Source organism: Balaenoptera musculus, chromosome 6, assembly GCF_009873245.2.
Source record: "Balaenoptera musculus isolate JJ_BM4_2016_0621 chromosome 6, mBalMus1.pri.v3, whole genome shotgun sequence".
NCBI lineage: Eukaryota > Metazoa > Chordata > Mammalia > Artiodactyla > Balaenopteridae > Balaenoptera > Balaenoptera musculus.
This window is the reverse complement of record NC_045790.1, coordinates 83,433,932-83,449,353: the sequence shown is the minus strand read 5'-3', so window position 1 is coordinate 83,449,353 and position 15,422 is coordinate 83,433,932. Positions and strand designations below refer to the sequence as shown.

Sequence of the window (15,422 nt, the reverse complement as noted above, 5' to 3'; positions counted from 1 at the left end):
TCACTGCTTGCCTGCAGGCTCCCACCTCCTGGCCTATCCCCCCTCTAATGTGTGGTAGGTAAGCTCCTACAGGCCACGAACATGCTGATGTTTACTAATCACTAAGAGGCAGTGCGTCTCACACTGCACTGTGTATACACCTCAGAGGGAGCTTGTGCAAATGCAGCTCCTGATCTAGCAGGTCTGCGATGAGGCCTGAGACTCTGCATTTCTAACAAGCTTCCAGGAGGTGCTGACGCTGCTGGTCCAGGAACACTCTGAAGCAAAGGCCTTCTGAGCTCCCACGGCCTCCGCTGCATTAGCTCTTGGCATATTGCATCGTAACGACTTTTTAAATAGTTTCACCCAGCAGAGTCTAAGGGCCTGGGCGACAGCAGGAGCATGGGATCCATCTGTCTCAGCCCAGTGCATAGGATAGCACCAGGCAAGGAGAAGCTATCAGTGGATGTGTTATGAACAAACTAACACATGAATGGAAAAATGGAGTGCAGTCTGCTAGCTAGGAGGCACAGCCAAGATGCACAGAATAGGCAGATGGGTGACACAAGCAAACAGAGGTGCCCAGTCCCACAGCTTTTGTCCAGCTATCACCCTTCCCATGACACCCAGACAGATCTTCCTGACCACCAAGTCTACGCCCAGCACTGGGCAATTGGAAACACCTCTGCAGAGATAGGAGGGCCAGGAAATGTCCCAGAAAAACAAGGTGAAGACAGGAGTGTGTACCATGAAAAGTGATGAGTTCTGAATTTCCAGGATACGTGGTACCAACCTAGAGAGAGAGAGAAAGCCAAGATCATACACTGCAACCCTGTTCTGGTGTTTGCATGCACAGGGAGCCACAGTCCCCTGTCCTGGGGGCGAGGGGTGAGGTCATGGAGTCAGGCCTGCCTTGGGTGCTGTAACCCCCAAAGGCCCTGAGTTTCCTGGCATCCCTCAATGCAAGGCATCCCAGGTCTTCAACTGGGGCAGGTCGGGGGGTGGGGGCAGGGAGGGCATCATGTAGCTGAGCTGGGCTGAGACCTACTGGCCGAACAACTCTGCAGAGGGAAAGCCCAAAGCTTTAAGACAAAAAGTCATGGCAATTTTGGTCTGGTCAACTGTGAGTGTTCTTGCCCTCCCTTCTGATCTATCAGGATGGATTCATGTGAGAGGTCAAGCACTCGGGCAAGTGATGTACTCAAACCATGAAGCTGGGCCAGCCATTGGCTTTGCTGCCATGTGTAATCAAAGATGAGTACACTGAACAGGAGTTGATGGTGGTGATAATTAATAAAGGGGAGTTATCATTAGATTGGGGGTCCAAGCTATTCAAGATAATATTCCTTTACAGTTCATCCCCAGATTCCTGCATTTCTTTGTCTATTAAAACAGAGCCACCTGCCACCCTGCTTTTAATAGTCCACCTTCACCTTTTTCCCAGTTAATATGCAGAATCAAAATGATCCCTCTCACACCAGATCCTCCCATGCTTTTGGGTGCAGGGTCACAAGATGCTCAGGGGTCACCAAGAGAAGATGAGGGGAGGGGACAGGAATCTTCCAGGAAGAATATTTCTAAGTTAACGATAAAGGCAGCAGTACCCAGCTGATATCTTACAGCTATGCTGATAAAGTTGCTCCACTCCAGGGGTGGATAGTTAAGGGTAAATTGTTAAGGTATTAGAAAGGGCTGAAATGAGAAGGGGCTTGTGAAATGCTGGATGTGAGAGGAAGCACTTCTTTTTCAAATGTCCATTTTGAGAGCTGGTCAAGAAACATCCATGCCCCAGCCTGCGTGGAGTCCAGCCAGGCAACATGAAATCAAAACCCAAAATGCTCTGAGTTCATCTTTGGCTTATTTTAAGGAACGTCATGACCCCCAAAGGCCATGGTCACAGCAAAGGGTCCTAGCACAGGTCACGGTAATTGCAGTAGCATTTTTACAACGCTCTTGAGTTTTTCAAGTACTGTCCCGTGGCCGGTTCATTTGAAGCCTGATATCGTGTTTGCTGGGAGGGGCTTCGGGCACTAACTCACGGTGGGACCTTGCCTCTCTGGGCTGAGGTCTCCCCTTCTCTATGGCTGGGAGGCCGCCATCTCTCAGGAGGGTCTCTCCAGCCCTGACGTTTTAGGATTCCTTTCAGGCCACTGATATAAACGTGACCTGGGTAGCTGTTGTCCTCACGTAGTTCTGGGAGCCAGCAGGCCCCTTGGTCACCTTACACAGGTGGGTCCTATCCTCTGCCTTCCATGCCAGAGTTCCCAGGCCCTGGGCTCCAGACTTGGGTGTCTCAAAGTTTAGACATGGACAGATGTCTGGGCAAACACTCAGCCAAACTGCGTCATTTTAAAGCCTCTGATCCAAGTCTCATCACCACCTCCAACAGGCATCAATTAAGAACCCGCTTCAAGGAATCTTCTAAACTGTAATTTGCAAGCTCCCGAGAACAGAGGCCACGCCTGTCTAGTTCACCCCTGTGGTCCCAGGGCCTCACTTGTACTTGACACTTGGTAAGTCCTTGATAAATATTTGGTGAATGAATGAGAGAATAGTTATGCACAGTTCCATGACTAATGCCTGTGCATGGGGAGAGGCCCACCCTCTCTGGGTTTCCCCACACCTAATACAGGTGACACCCCGGGGACACTGCACTGACCAGCTGGGCGACCAGGCACGTGTCTGACCCCTTGGGGTGCCTGTACCTGCTGCCTGGTGGTCAGGGGACCTGCATGATAGCCCCAGCTCTGTCCGTCCTGTGACCTTAGACAAGTCAGTGAGCTTGTCTGAGTCACAGTTTGTTTCCTCATTACAAAGGGGGAGAGAAAGTCCCTCCTCTCAGGGTTGTGTGCTGTGCAGTAATATGACAGTTGAGAAAGGACAGTTATAGATTTTAGCCCAAAGCTCCCAATGCAAAGAGCACTGGTTAGAATTGCCTTTTTATTCTCATCTGTATTTTAAGGGGTCTATTTCCCCCTTTCTTATACTGCTCCAAGCATGAAGCTAACATTCTAACATGAAGCTAACAAAAGACACTGCTTTTTGACTGCATTAAAAGACACACTCTGTCCACATGTGTGCCCTTAGAAGACCCAGTACGTTTCAGTGTCACAATCTATTATTTACAAACCTCAAGTCACTCAAGGGTCTATATGCAGGTGATAGAAGACATCAAAGAGGACTGACAGACAGAAGGGGCTCAAGACAAAAACTTATCTTCTCTGAGTTGCTTTCTATGCCAAAGCCTGCTCTATAAGGCAGCGACTATACGCTACTTACTGGCGTTTTGCAGTGTGGCCGGACTGGAACTGGGAAGACGGCCTGTGGGAAGTGAGAATGAGAGGAGGGAATCAGGACACCCGACTCCAGCTTAGGCTGGTCTGGGGCCGTTCCCTGCTCCTCCTTCAGGTCTCCCCCACCTCCCCACTGCCAACTTACTCCTTTGATGTTAATCACAGCTCCAGGTGGTCCTGGGGGGCCTGGAGGACCAGGTAGGCCAGGTGGGCCCTAAAGGGAGGAAAGAAAGGTCATTCCTGAGTTCAGGTTGTTATGAATTCAGAGGCAGCTGCAGGACACTTCCCCAGGGTTTGGAGACACAATGAGGAAAGGAGGGTCCTCTAAAGCCAACTAACTCTTCCCATGGGTAGGCCAGTCTCTTCCCAGAGCACACCTGTATCCGTGGCCTCGCTGCATCTTCACAACAGCAGAGCAAGTATCATCGCTGGTTTACAATTGGACATAATGAGGGCCAGAGAGGGGAAGTGACCTGCTCAAGGCCACACAGCAATGCATGGCGGAATGGAGACTGGAAGCCAGATTCTGGCCCCAAGAGCAGTGCTCAGAGGATACTGAGCCCACCACCTCTATCGACGCATCCCTCATATGGAGGGGCGGGTGGAGTGAGGCCTTCCCAGGATACAGTGCCTGGGAGAGCCCCTCATAAATGTAACAATAAACGCCAACTCCTGTTAGATGGCAGAGTCACTTTCAGAGCCAGGTCAGCCTGGCCTTGACACCATTCAATGTTTTCTCCGCCAAGCCTGGAGCCCAAGCTGGACCTGCAGCAGAAGCTGCAGGAGGGGAGGGGGAGGGGGAGGCTATGACCACAGGTGAGAGGCCTCCGGCCCACGAGAAGCTCCACGTGATCACTCAAGTGCAGGCACCGGTGTCTGCTGTACCTGGAGCCCCGGTAGGCTTGGTGAGTGAGTCAGTGCCCAGTGATTCAATACGACTGCATTTCTGCATTTCTAGGCATACAAAGCAGCGACCATGGGGTGCAAACAGAAGAAGCAACACAGTTTGAGCTGCATTTGCATGCAGCAAATGGGGGACCTTCAGTGGGTCACTAACTTGTCCAGGCCCTAGTTTCCTCCTGTGTAAAACAAGAACGCCACTGAGTTTCTCTTAGGAGAGTTACTATCAAGACTGAGATCCTGTCCTCAAAAGCACTTTGTAGAGTGTCTGGCACACAGTAGGTACTCAATAAATGCTGGCTTCCTTATTGCAGACGTGGGACCCTGCTGATGCTCCGGTGTCCGTCATCTCGTTTGGCCCTGCCTACACAGCTGATCGACCTTCCACGTTCTCTCCAGAGCACTCACCGAGCACCCCCAGCAACACGCGAAACCCCCAGGACTGCGTAACCCAGGAAGGACGGGATATTACCCGAGTCAAAAGACCTGGGATTCGAAACCAGACTTCTTGAGAAAGCCCAGATCGTGTTCTCCCACCCTCCCTCTGGGGTCTGGACGAGGAAGCTTATGCCCCACTAATGTGGATTTGGTGGCAGGGACCTCCTGAGAGCAAGCCGGAGGACAGGGTTGGGCTGGAGGATCTTTGGAAGTGGCAGCAGAGGAAGAAGAATAACGTTCCTGAGCATTCTGTCCACGAGCCCTGCTCACTGGACCTGGCACTCGTCCGCCCCTCCTCTGGACACTGGCCCTGGGGCCGTGTCCCTGGGGTGGCATGGGGCTGGGTCCCTGGTGTGGCACTCACCGGCATCATGATCCCTCGATCTCCTTTGGTGCCTTTGAGGCCATTCAGTCCTGGGCGACCCTGAAACCCACGGGAGAGGCCTTAGTAAACCCACTGCCCGCAGGCCAGCCTGGCCCGCGTGTCCTCCCTCACATGCAATATGAGAAACCCCAACACCTACGGGTCGTCCAGGGAGGCCAAATTCTCCTTTGTGTCCTGGTGGTCCTCTGGGCCCCTGGAGGCAAAGTAAATACCAGATTAGAAAGAGAAAAATACTGTATGATGTCACTTATATGTGGAATCTAAAAAAGCCAAAGTTGTAAAAACAGAGTAAGATGGTGGTTAGCAGGGGTAGGAGGGTGGGGGAATAGGAGAGGTGAGGTTTAAGGTACAAACTTGCAACTAGTAGACAGCTAGGTCCTGGAGATCTCATGCACGGTACAGTGAATATGGACAGCAACACTGTATTAATATTACAATCCTCAAACTGCTAAGAGTCTAGATCTTATTTATTCCAACCACAAAGAAGAAATGATAATTATGTGATGTGAGAGAGCTGCTATCTCCACAACAGCAATCATATTACAATATATAAATATATCAAATCAACATGTACACCTTAAATGTACACAATGCTGTATGTAAAATATATTTCAATTAAAAAAGAAAGAACAGAAACGCAAGGGCTAGGGAGATGGGGGGCATCCAGCCTACCTTTGTGGGCAGTGGTGACAATGCACCACTAATAGGAGGATGGAGGGCAAGGAGAAGTTATGAAATGTCCACCTGCCTGGCTGCTTGTCCCCTGGCCTCTCTGTCCTCCGCTGGACCCACTTGCTCAGTCCCTCCTGCGGGGCTCTACCCCAGTCCAGACGCTGGACCCAACCCTCTCAGCCAGTCAGAGCTAACAAAGAAGCAAGAGGTCAGTAGCTCCGGGCCTCAGCTCCCAGGTAGCCGTGTGCTGGGCCAGCTCAGAACGTGGACCTTTGCCTTAGGTCTTATGTCCCAGGGTTCTCCATGTCCCCCGCTGGAATAATGCAGCCCTGCTTCACTCCTCATGTCAGCCAAGCCCAATAACCTGCTTCAGGATTTGGTTCCTGCCTTGCTCCCACCCGTCCCTAAGGACCAGAATCTTGGCCTGGCACCCCACTTCTCCAGATGAGCCCCTGCCCGTGGACCGCATTCCAGTGCTTGCTTTCTGTGTCCCCATGCTCCCAGAGCCGCTGCCCTGTTCCAACCTCCTGCCGGAACCCTCATGCCTTCCAGTGTCCGGGATGCATACAATGTACCACCTCTTCCCAGAACAAGCTCTACTTCCAGTTGACGCTTTTCCTGTTTTGTAACTGGGTCTGTCCTGTCTCCCAGGGGACTGACTGGTTTAAGCCTGGGGCCTATCAAGCCCCTTCTTCCTGCTCTATTTATGTATTCAGACTTACCCTGAAAAATGGCAAATAGACTGTGTTGAGACAGGCTCTGTATGTAAAGTACCCAGACCAGGTTACTCTCAGGAAAAAAAAAGCAAGGAGTTAACAGGCCACGGCCACGTGGTGGTACGTTCTAGTGCAGGGCTTCTCAAACATCAGTGTGCGCAAGTCACCAGGATCTCATCAAAATGCAGATCCACTAGATCTGGGGTGGGGCATAAGGCTTTGCTTTTCCAACGAGCTCCCAGGTGATGCTGCTGAGGCTGGTCCATGGGCCACACTGCGAGTAACAAGGCTCTAGTGTTGTAAGCTATACTAGTCATGAGGGCCATAGACAGCCCATATGACACCTTATGCAAATTAGAAGAAGGTGCCCCCTTACTGTCGGTGCAAGCTATGCACAGCTGGGCTTCAGTGGCAACAACTACCCTGGCCATCTGCAGCAGCTTGCCGGCCACCATTGCTAACAATTAGTATTTCCCACCATACTGGGTATTAGTAAGTGTTACCCAGTGGTTGACACAAGACTCTCCCAGTCTGCCTTAGCCTGCAGCTAGGGCCAAGGACACCTCTTCAGGGCATCCATTCTGCCTGACTTAAGGGACCAAAGGCTTTAGAAGGTCCTTTGAAGGATGCACCTTGGAGGTTATGGGCCATTCATCAAGGACAAGTGCCTGTTAGAGAAATGTGAGGTCCTTTCTCCCCAGGCCTGAGATCCAGCTTCAAACAAACCCTGCATTCAAACCCCAATGTGCAGTTCTCCAGCTCAAAATGTTTCAGAAGAATGAAGGTGTCAACTGGAGGCAGTGAGGTGTGCTGGGAAAAACCTGGACACAGAGTTTGACAGGCTGGGTTCAAATCCCTGCTGTGTCACTAACAAGCTGTATGGCAGTGGGCTAGTTACTTAACCTCTTTAACCTCAGTTTCCCGGTCTATAAAATGGGGCTTCTGACATTAGCCTCTTAGGGTGGTGAAAATGAAATGAGGTGATCTGTGTTGAAGCATCACTGTCTGACCCATGGTGGATATTCTATGAGTTTTCTTTGTTCTTTGGGAAGAAATATATGAGGGGCAAGTTTAGGGTTCATCTGGAGAGAACTGGTAGCTTAAAAATTGTTCAGCAGCCCCCCAAAATTATAGATTCCTGGAGGTAAGGCAAGAAAGACCCTATCATGTCATCTAGTACTCATTCAATACCCTCACTTATAGATGGGAAGACAAAAGCCCAGAGAGAGAAGAGGACTTGTTTGAGGTCATACAGCAAATGGGCAGCAGATCCAAGACCAGAAGCCAAAAGGCCCAGGTTCCCTGGGTAATGACAATCTTTAGCTGGCAAGACCTGTACAACTATGGGTCTCACCACCATCCGCTTCCCCTCTCCTTCTGGACACAGAGCTAAACCACATTTCTGAGACCTATCCCCACCCCCACTCCCACCCCCACCTCCTGCATCAGAGGTCTGGCCAGAAGTGGAGTTCATCATCTTCCATGGTCTCTTCCCCCTCCCCAACCTCAGCCTATCAGCTGGAAGATGCCACTGTGGCCTTGAATCCACCAGAGGGCAGAGTCACAGGATGCAAGCATCCTGGATCCCTGAGTCACTGCTTGGAGGGGAGATGTCCAACTGGGAACCACCACAGTGGACTCTGCATAAGTGAGAACCAAGCTGCTACTGTGCTGAACCACTGAGATTTTATTTAATTGCAGTTAGCCTACCCTTGACACAGATACATTTTGCCACATCCTTTTTATTTTCACAGCTGGGACAACTCAATCTAGTTGAGTCAAAGTACGATAAATGCTTCAAACCCCAGTCCAGATTCAGGGGCGAGATGCTCTGGCTTACCATTGGTCCCGGGGCTCCACGCTCTCCAGATTCACCCTAAAACAGGGAGACACAGACTTGTCACTCAGATGAACACGGTTTGCGACAGAAACAAAGATAGGATGTAGAAGATGTGTGCCTTCAGGGTCTGGTGACATAATTACCTTTTGGCTCCTCAGCCTTTCCAGAGGAATATCCCCCGTCAGGATGGCACCTGGCTCTCCCTTCTCACCCTGCAATTCAGAGAACCTTTTGATGAAGCCAGGCCTCCGCCTCACCGCCTTATCCGGAGGCTCATTGCCATGATTTCTCTGGCCTTCACGCCGCCTCTCCAACCCCACTGCCCGACATGACCTCTTGCTAGAATATTGCGCAGCCTCCTAAGTCATTAAATGTTCTCTGGACTGTTCCCTCCGTGTACCATCAGTTACTGTCTGAAAGCACAGGTTGGGGTCCTGCAAGCCCCTCTGGGGCTCCCGCTGCTGCCAGATCAGCGTCCCCACTCTCAACCCTCCAGGAATCAGTCCCAACAAGGTCCGTCCCACCTCTGGCTGTGTGGCTCCCCCCTTAGAACCTCTGGCTCCTAATATATTTGGTGGCTTGCTTTCCTAACAACTCGACTTGAGATCTGTTCCCACCTAGAATCCTTAGTCTTGTTAAAACATCTAAAATTGGGAAAGTGATGACAGCATGAACAGTGGAGGCCTCTCCAACACAGGGGCCCTGAGTCTCCATGTGGAACTTTGCCTCCAAACTCCAGGCTCCTGTGCAAATGCTCACTTGATCAGGCAAAGTTATCTCAGTTGCTGGGAAATAGGGGTGATGGGTAGACTGGTGGCAGGGACACAGGATCCCGCCCCCAATCCTGTGCTCAGCAGGGCCATCTACTATCCCAGGAGGCTTCCAAGAAGATATATGTCCAGAGAAAAGGCCAGGGAGAGGAACCATTCAAGGCTCTGGCCCCAAACTTCAATGCTAGCCCCTGGGGAACTGGGCTGGACCACACAAAAGTCTCCCTTCAACAGGGCTGGAAGCAGCCAAGGCAGTGGTGCCAAAGCAAGCCAAGCAGCCTCTCCTCTCCGTCCCCCAAGCCCACACCTGCTATTTGGATCTTACCACTTCGCTGGTGAGGAAAAGCAGTCCTGAGCACGCCAGCAGCAAGAAGAAGCAAGCACAAAAGCATTAGAGGCAGAGCGAGAGAAAGCGCGTTGGCTGCGAGGATCAGAGCAGACCTGCCTCGGCGCTCTTCCCAGTTTTCAAAGTGGCAGGGGATTAGGGAAGAGATGGCACGTAGGTCCCTCTAGATCCACCCGACCTTGCCACATAGAAAACAGAGCGTTTAAAGCAAGAGCCAATCCTGCTTGACCAGGCCTCCTCCCAAGCCAGAACTGCCCTGACCCCACGCCATCTCTGTAGGCCCGTGGCAGCAAAAGGCATCCCAAGACATGGTCCCACGTAACGCTAAACTCAGACCCAGCACACTGAACCCTCCATCCCCTGGAACTGTGGCCCAACAGACACTGGAGACTCTCTCCCCCTCTGTGGGGCTAGTGGGAAATGGTGGGGGGAGGAAGGAAAGAGAGTAGCCTAATGCTCCCTCCTCTTAGAGACACACACACCCTCCTTGACTCCCCAGGGCAGGCTCAGGGCTGCTCCCACTGGCTTTGTACAGACCCCCGTTACAGCAGTGACCACGCACTCTGCTGGCTGTCTGCATGTCTGTTCCTCACATCTTATTTCTCTATCCCTAGTGTCTAGTATAGGAAACCGGCTGGCACACCTTAGGGAATGGATGTAATCTGGATGAGTATATAAATGGATGGATGAATAAATGAATCCAATCCAGAATAACTGCAATCCATTTATGGACGTCACTCTCCCCTTATCTATAAAAACCAACTGGGAAATTAATTCTAAGAGGCAAATGTGGAAGGGTACAAAGGTCATTTCAATGCCCTTGGAATTTTCAGGAAGTGCTCTGCACGCTAAATGTTCCAAAACTTCTGGACCAAGACTGCCATCCAAGTGCGGAATGCCCCCGCTTATACTAATAATAGTTTAATAAAATAATGATTTCTAAATATTAGCATCACTGTATTCATTATTTATATTCATTCATCTTTTCATCCAACAAATGTTTTAAGTGCCATTTGTGTACCAGGCGCAGTGCTAAGTACTGGAGCTACAGAAAAGAAAGTGGATGTGCCTGCCCTCGGGGAGTGCATACTCTAATGCAGGTGCCCGCGGGCAGTTAGACAAAGCACAGCGTTCAAGGGAGCGTTGGGTTGAGTTCTCTTTCCAAACTATGATGAAAATCTGTTTCTCCCCCCACCTCACCTTCACCCTGGAGGAACCTTGAGATCATGAAAGTTAACAGCCGGGGAGTGACTGCTACTAGATACAGTGTTTCTGTTGGTATGATGAAAATGTTCTAGAATTAGGTAGTGGTGATGGCTGCACAACCTTGTGAATATACCAAAAATCACTGAATTTCACAATTGAAAGGGGTGGATTTTATGGTGTGTGAGTTATATCTCAAAATTTTAAAAAGTTAACAGCTACTTTCAGCCCATTTGAAATATTTACCAAATTCTAGAGCACAATCCCACCCAGATAGCTGGGCCCTTCTTACCTGTTCTCCTTTTAGTCCTGGAAATCCAGGCACACCAGTGTCACCTTTTGGTCCTCTGGGTCCCTAGAAGGAATCATTGGAGGGTATTCAGTTGTTTGTTAAGATTAAAATGCTTTAACTAAACAAAGTTGTTGTTGTTCCAAAAAGTAAAAGAACACAGAGTGCCAGTGGAAGTCACAATTAGTCACGATGTTTTCCTAATATTAAGTGGTCTAGAAATTGTGGTCTGGTGGAAAGAAGACAGCACTGAGTGTTAGGGGGCCTGGAGGCCCCACTCCTCTTTGAACTGTGGTTTCCTCCAATGGGCATCATTGAAACTGCCTGCTGCCTCTGCTCACGCATGGGTCCTCGGGGCCGTCCTGCAGCCCACCGCCCCCATCATTCACCCTCCATGGCTCCTGCCCCTTCTCTGGCTCCCCACTACCTACGGGATGGGATCCAAACACCCTAGCCTGACACCCAAACTGATCCCGGCCGGCCTCAGCGCCTCATCTTCCACTCCCGTCACTCCACCAGGGGCGAGCCTATCCCCTTAGTCTCTCTGCACCCCTCACCCGCCCGCCACCGCCATTCCCTCTGCAGAACCAAAATTCTGCACACCCGGTCAGAGGTGACCTCGTTTCAACTCCAACATACACTTAATATCTGTGACAATGACTCACACAGCCAGACGTCTGCCCCCAAAAAAGAGTTGCAACGCTTTATTGCAATTTACCTTTTCACAAGTCCCTACCTTCTGGGTTAACGCAGTGGCCTTCAAATATTTGTTATTATTATTTTTTAGCAGTGAAACTCTTTTCATTCTCCTTTTTCAAGTAAAATCAAACAAAAGCCCAATGTATAAAACACGTCAAATGGAGCCTCGGCAGTGGCCTGGATCCTGCCTACTTGGCCCCCTCCTTACTCCTGAAGTGGTCCCAAAGGCTCTTCTGAGGAGCCTAGGGCTCCCTCGGGAACACAGAACCAGTCATTTAGAGAAAAATGTGTCTGGAACACGCTCTGGCTTTGGAGCAGCCAAGCTGGGGCTGGAGATCAAGCTCAGAGTTCTGGCCTCTTCTCTTCCTAACTAAGAGGTCTTCTCCACGGCTGCCACCCTCTCCTGTTTTTCAATGTCTAGTTCCCATGTATTTTTAGTGTCAACATAGCACATGCTCCTTTTAAAAAATGTAGAAGTGCAGAAAAGTATAAAAAAAAGAAAAAGAGATCATTATAATTCTACCATCAACAACACATTTCTATTACATTTTTTGATAAATTTCCTTCATTTATCCTGGAAGCAGCGCATGTCACCATTGGCATTAGGCCTTTCAGAGCTGCAATGTATGGAGAAATTGTGCAGATTTCACTCTGGAGCCTTGGGCTTCAGTGCAGACTCAAACTTTTAGACTAAACTGATCACTTTCTACACAGAAACGCATTTTCACCTTCCATGGTGGAAGCCCCATAGCGTGGTGCACACAGACTATTAATTTTGGACTTCCAGGCTATGATTCCCCTCTCTCCATCCTCCATCACCACCATCCTCTCTCTCTAGGGATTTTATCTACTCGGACTCTATTTGAAATGCTTGATTCATCCACTCATTTATAGGTAGCCAACCACAGACTCCAGCTCTGGCTCTGGCTGCCCTGGGCTAGAAAGAGATGAACAAGACCTGACCCCCTGCAAGCTGGTCACAGTACAGGTGAGGAAAAAATGATAAGGGTACAAATAACTGTTATTCAAGGCAGAAAAGAACGACAGCAGAGGTGAAAATAAAGCCCTATGGGATTCAAAGGAGGGAAGGATCACTCCAGATGGGGGCAACGAGGAAAGGCTACATGAACAAGACGGCGCTAGAGGTCAGTTGTGCAGATGGAGAGGAACAGCATTCCAGGTGGAAGGAACAGAATGCACACAGCCTCGGGGCACAAAGGAAGATGGCTACTGTGCTACTCACTGGAAATCCTGGCAGCCCAGGCATGCCCTCGGGGCCCTGTGACACAGACAGACAAAGCAGGCAGGTTAGGAGCAGCATTTCCAGGCCAGCAGGAACCTGTACCTCAGGGGCCCACTCCCTCCAGCACCTTCCAAAGGCCCAAGCATGTTCCCACACAGTGGGGCTCAGGATCCATTTTGCAGAGGATGCTGAGGCCCGGGAGGGGAAGGAACCGTGCAGTCACACACTAGTTAGCACAGAGCCAGGAACTGCTCAGGAGTCTGGAGCCTCTGCTCCCCCGAGCCAGGACTCTCGGCACTTAAAGTCCCAGCCTCCTCTTCCGTGAAATCACTCAGTGTCAGAAACCTCTGGGGCAATGAATGCAGTGCTCAACCTCCACAAATATTCTCAGAAAACAAGTTCCTAAACTCTGAGGAGTGGGCCCAAAGGGTGTGCTGGGGAATTTGGGGGTGGAAGTGGGGGCAGTTGGTGAGACTCAGTTCTTTTCCCTCAGTAAGAGGGAGAATTTTAAAGGACCAGCCATTTTAAAGGCTCTAGGCAACAGAAAATTTGTGGTTCACTCCACATGGGGCCAGGACTCTTTTTCCTCCAAGCCCAGATACCCACATACCTATTAAAGACATAAGAGTTTGGCAGAATACATATATAAAGAGAGATATAACCGAATGGCAACAACTTTCTCAATATACTGTACAGTCATCCCTGGGTATCCGAGGGGTATTGGTTTCAGGATCCCCTGTGGATACCAAAATCCGCAGATGCTCAAGGCCCTTATATAAAATGGTGTAGTGTTGGCATATAACCTACATACATACTCCATATACCCATACACTTTAAATCATCTCTAGATTACTTATAACACTTAATACAATGTAAATGCTATGTAAATAGCTGTAAAACCAATGTAAAAGCTATGTAAATAATTGCCAGCATGCAGCAAATTCAAGTTTTGCTTTTTGAAGCTTTCTGGAATTTTTTTTTTTCAGTACTTTTTATCCAAGGTTGGTTGAATCTGAGGATGCAGAAGCAACAAAGGACTAATATATATATATATATAAAATATAATATAATATATACATATATCTATATGGTGTACATATAGTAGAGTGGAAAAGTATAAAGGTACAGCTGGGAGGGAACTGCCTCTGAGTAGGAAAATCTTGATCTTCTGTTAGGGACGAAGGGGACCCTTGAGGGCCTGGATTTGCCAAACAGGAGGACAGGGATTGGGACAGAAGGAGGATTCTCGGGTGGGGAAAAGAGAGAAGGGGTGGGGGAAGACAAGGCCCAAGGACTCTTAGAACAGAGATGTTGATTCTTAGATCTGAGGCTGTCTGTGTTTTGCTTTAGAATTAAGCCACCTAACACTCTCAACCCCCAATAGTTTGGGAAAAACTTTTGTGAAATGACTTGCTTGTTTGCTTTAGGGTTTGCTTACTGGGGTGTTTTGGATGATTTTAGTAGAAATCAAGGAAAGGGAGACCCACTGGATGTAGTATAGAAGAGACAGTGAAATGACCCACCAACAGAGGCCACTCAGCAGAAGGAGATACTGGCTCTAAAGGAATCGTGCAGATATTTGCAGAAGCCTTGGGGAGAGCACTGAATTCTCCCCAGGATATGGATGGCAGAGGTTCAGGCCAACCTCACTGGGGACTGCAGGGCGGGTGGCCCCGGCAGACATCTGGACTGCGCAGCTGTGGAAGTATAAGCCTCAATCTCCGTGTCGGCTTCCACAGAGTGCCACAGTTTGCAAAGCAGTTTTGCATCCATCACCTCTTATAAGCTGCCCCAAAGGCTGGTGAGGTGTTATCAGAGAGACGATGAGAGTCTCAGAGCATTATGCAGAGGAGATGGGGCTGGAACCCAAGGCTCCTAAGGCCAGAGCTCTTTCCTCTCTCCCCAGCTGTCACCAGCAGATATGGAAGATGCAGTGTGGATTCATTGCACAGACTGCAGGAGGAAGCTTCCTTCCTCTTAGGTCCTGTTGTGTCATGGACTGACGCTGTGGACTTGCAGAAATAAGGTAGCTTCTCTGTGTGTTCCTGATCTCTAAATGGGGCCAGAAAGACTGAAGCCAGTCACGTTCCCTCCTCATGCGCCAGTTTCCCCATCAGCACAAGGATAGGTCTCTCTAGGCTCCTCCCATTCTGGGAAATGAGATCATGTAAATAAAAGCATGCCCAAAGCACTGCTCAGACATCAATCAATTTGTTACTTATGATTCTCTGATTTCAATTACACATATTTCTGATGCAAGGGACTGGAAGCTTCCACTGCATTGGACAAAACTCCCTGCACAAATCAATGTGACAGCAACTTCTCAGAAATGCAAAGCTCTCTTTCTATTCTACACTTCGAGACACTCTAGCTCTATGCTTCAGGAGCTCAAAGGATTCCAAACCAACCCAACTTAGTTTCAGCTGGGGTGTCTGGGTAGGACCCTCACTCTAGGGCAGCTGTGGATACACACCGGAGGCCCGACGAGCTCAGGAATGTCCGAGAGATTCATGAATCCATGGGTGATGTTGATCAAAGGCTGAAAAGAGAAAAATCAGACAAAGAGACAGAGGGTGGCACGTGTCCCACCTTGCTCCCGGCAGTGAGGCTTTAACTGAAGTCACCCCGCATGGCAGACACAAGCAGACA

General features: G+C 49.7%; 1 protein-coding gene across 9 annotated transcripts in view; it reads right to left on the bottom strand.

Moving 5' to 3' along the window:
- The window catches only part of COL15A1 (collagen type XV alpha 1 chain), a 99,167-nt gene that overhangs the window by 17,069 nt on the left and 66,676 nt on the right, over positions 1-15,422 (bottom strand). For 6 of the 9 annotated variants that reach the window (XM_036856132.1, XM_036856133.1, XM_036856134.1 and 3 more), the window contains 10 exons: positions 15,247-15,312; positions 12,774-12,809; positions 10,835-10,897; positions 8,367-8,435; positions 8,224-8,259; positions 5,135-5,188; positions 4,975-5,034; positions 3,418-3,486; positions 3,259-3,300; positions 727-772 (listed from right to left, as the gene is read on the bottom strand). In XM_036856132.1, the coding sequence (XP_036712027.1) occupies positions 727-772; positions 3,259-3,300; positions 3,418-3,486; positions 4,975-5,034; positions 5,135-5,188; positions 8,224-8,259; positions 8,367-8,435; positions 10,835-10,897; positions 12,774-12,809; positions 15,247-15,312 (541 nt within the window). The remainder of the gene's footprint in view (positions 1-726; positions 773-3,258; positions 3,301-3,417; positions 3,487-4,974; positions 5,035-5,134; positions 5,189-8,223; positions 8,260-8,366; positions 8,436-10,834; positions 10,898-12,773; positions 12,810-15,246; positions 15,313-15,422) is intronic. The other 3 variants (XM_036856140.1, XM_036856135.1, XM_036856139.1) reach the window with 1 other exon arrangement.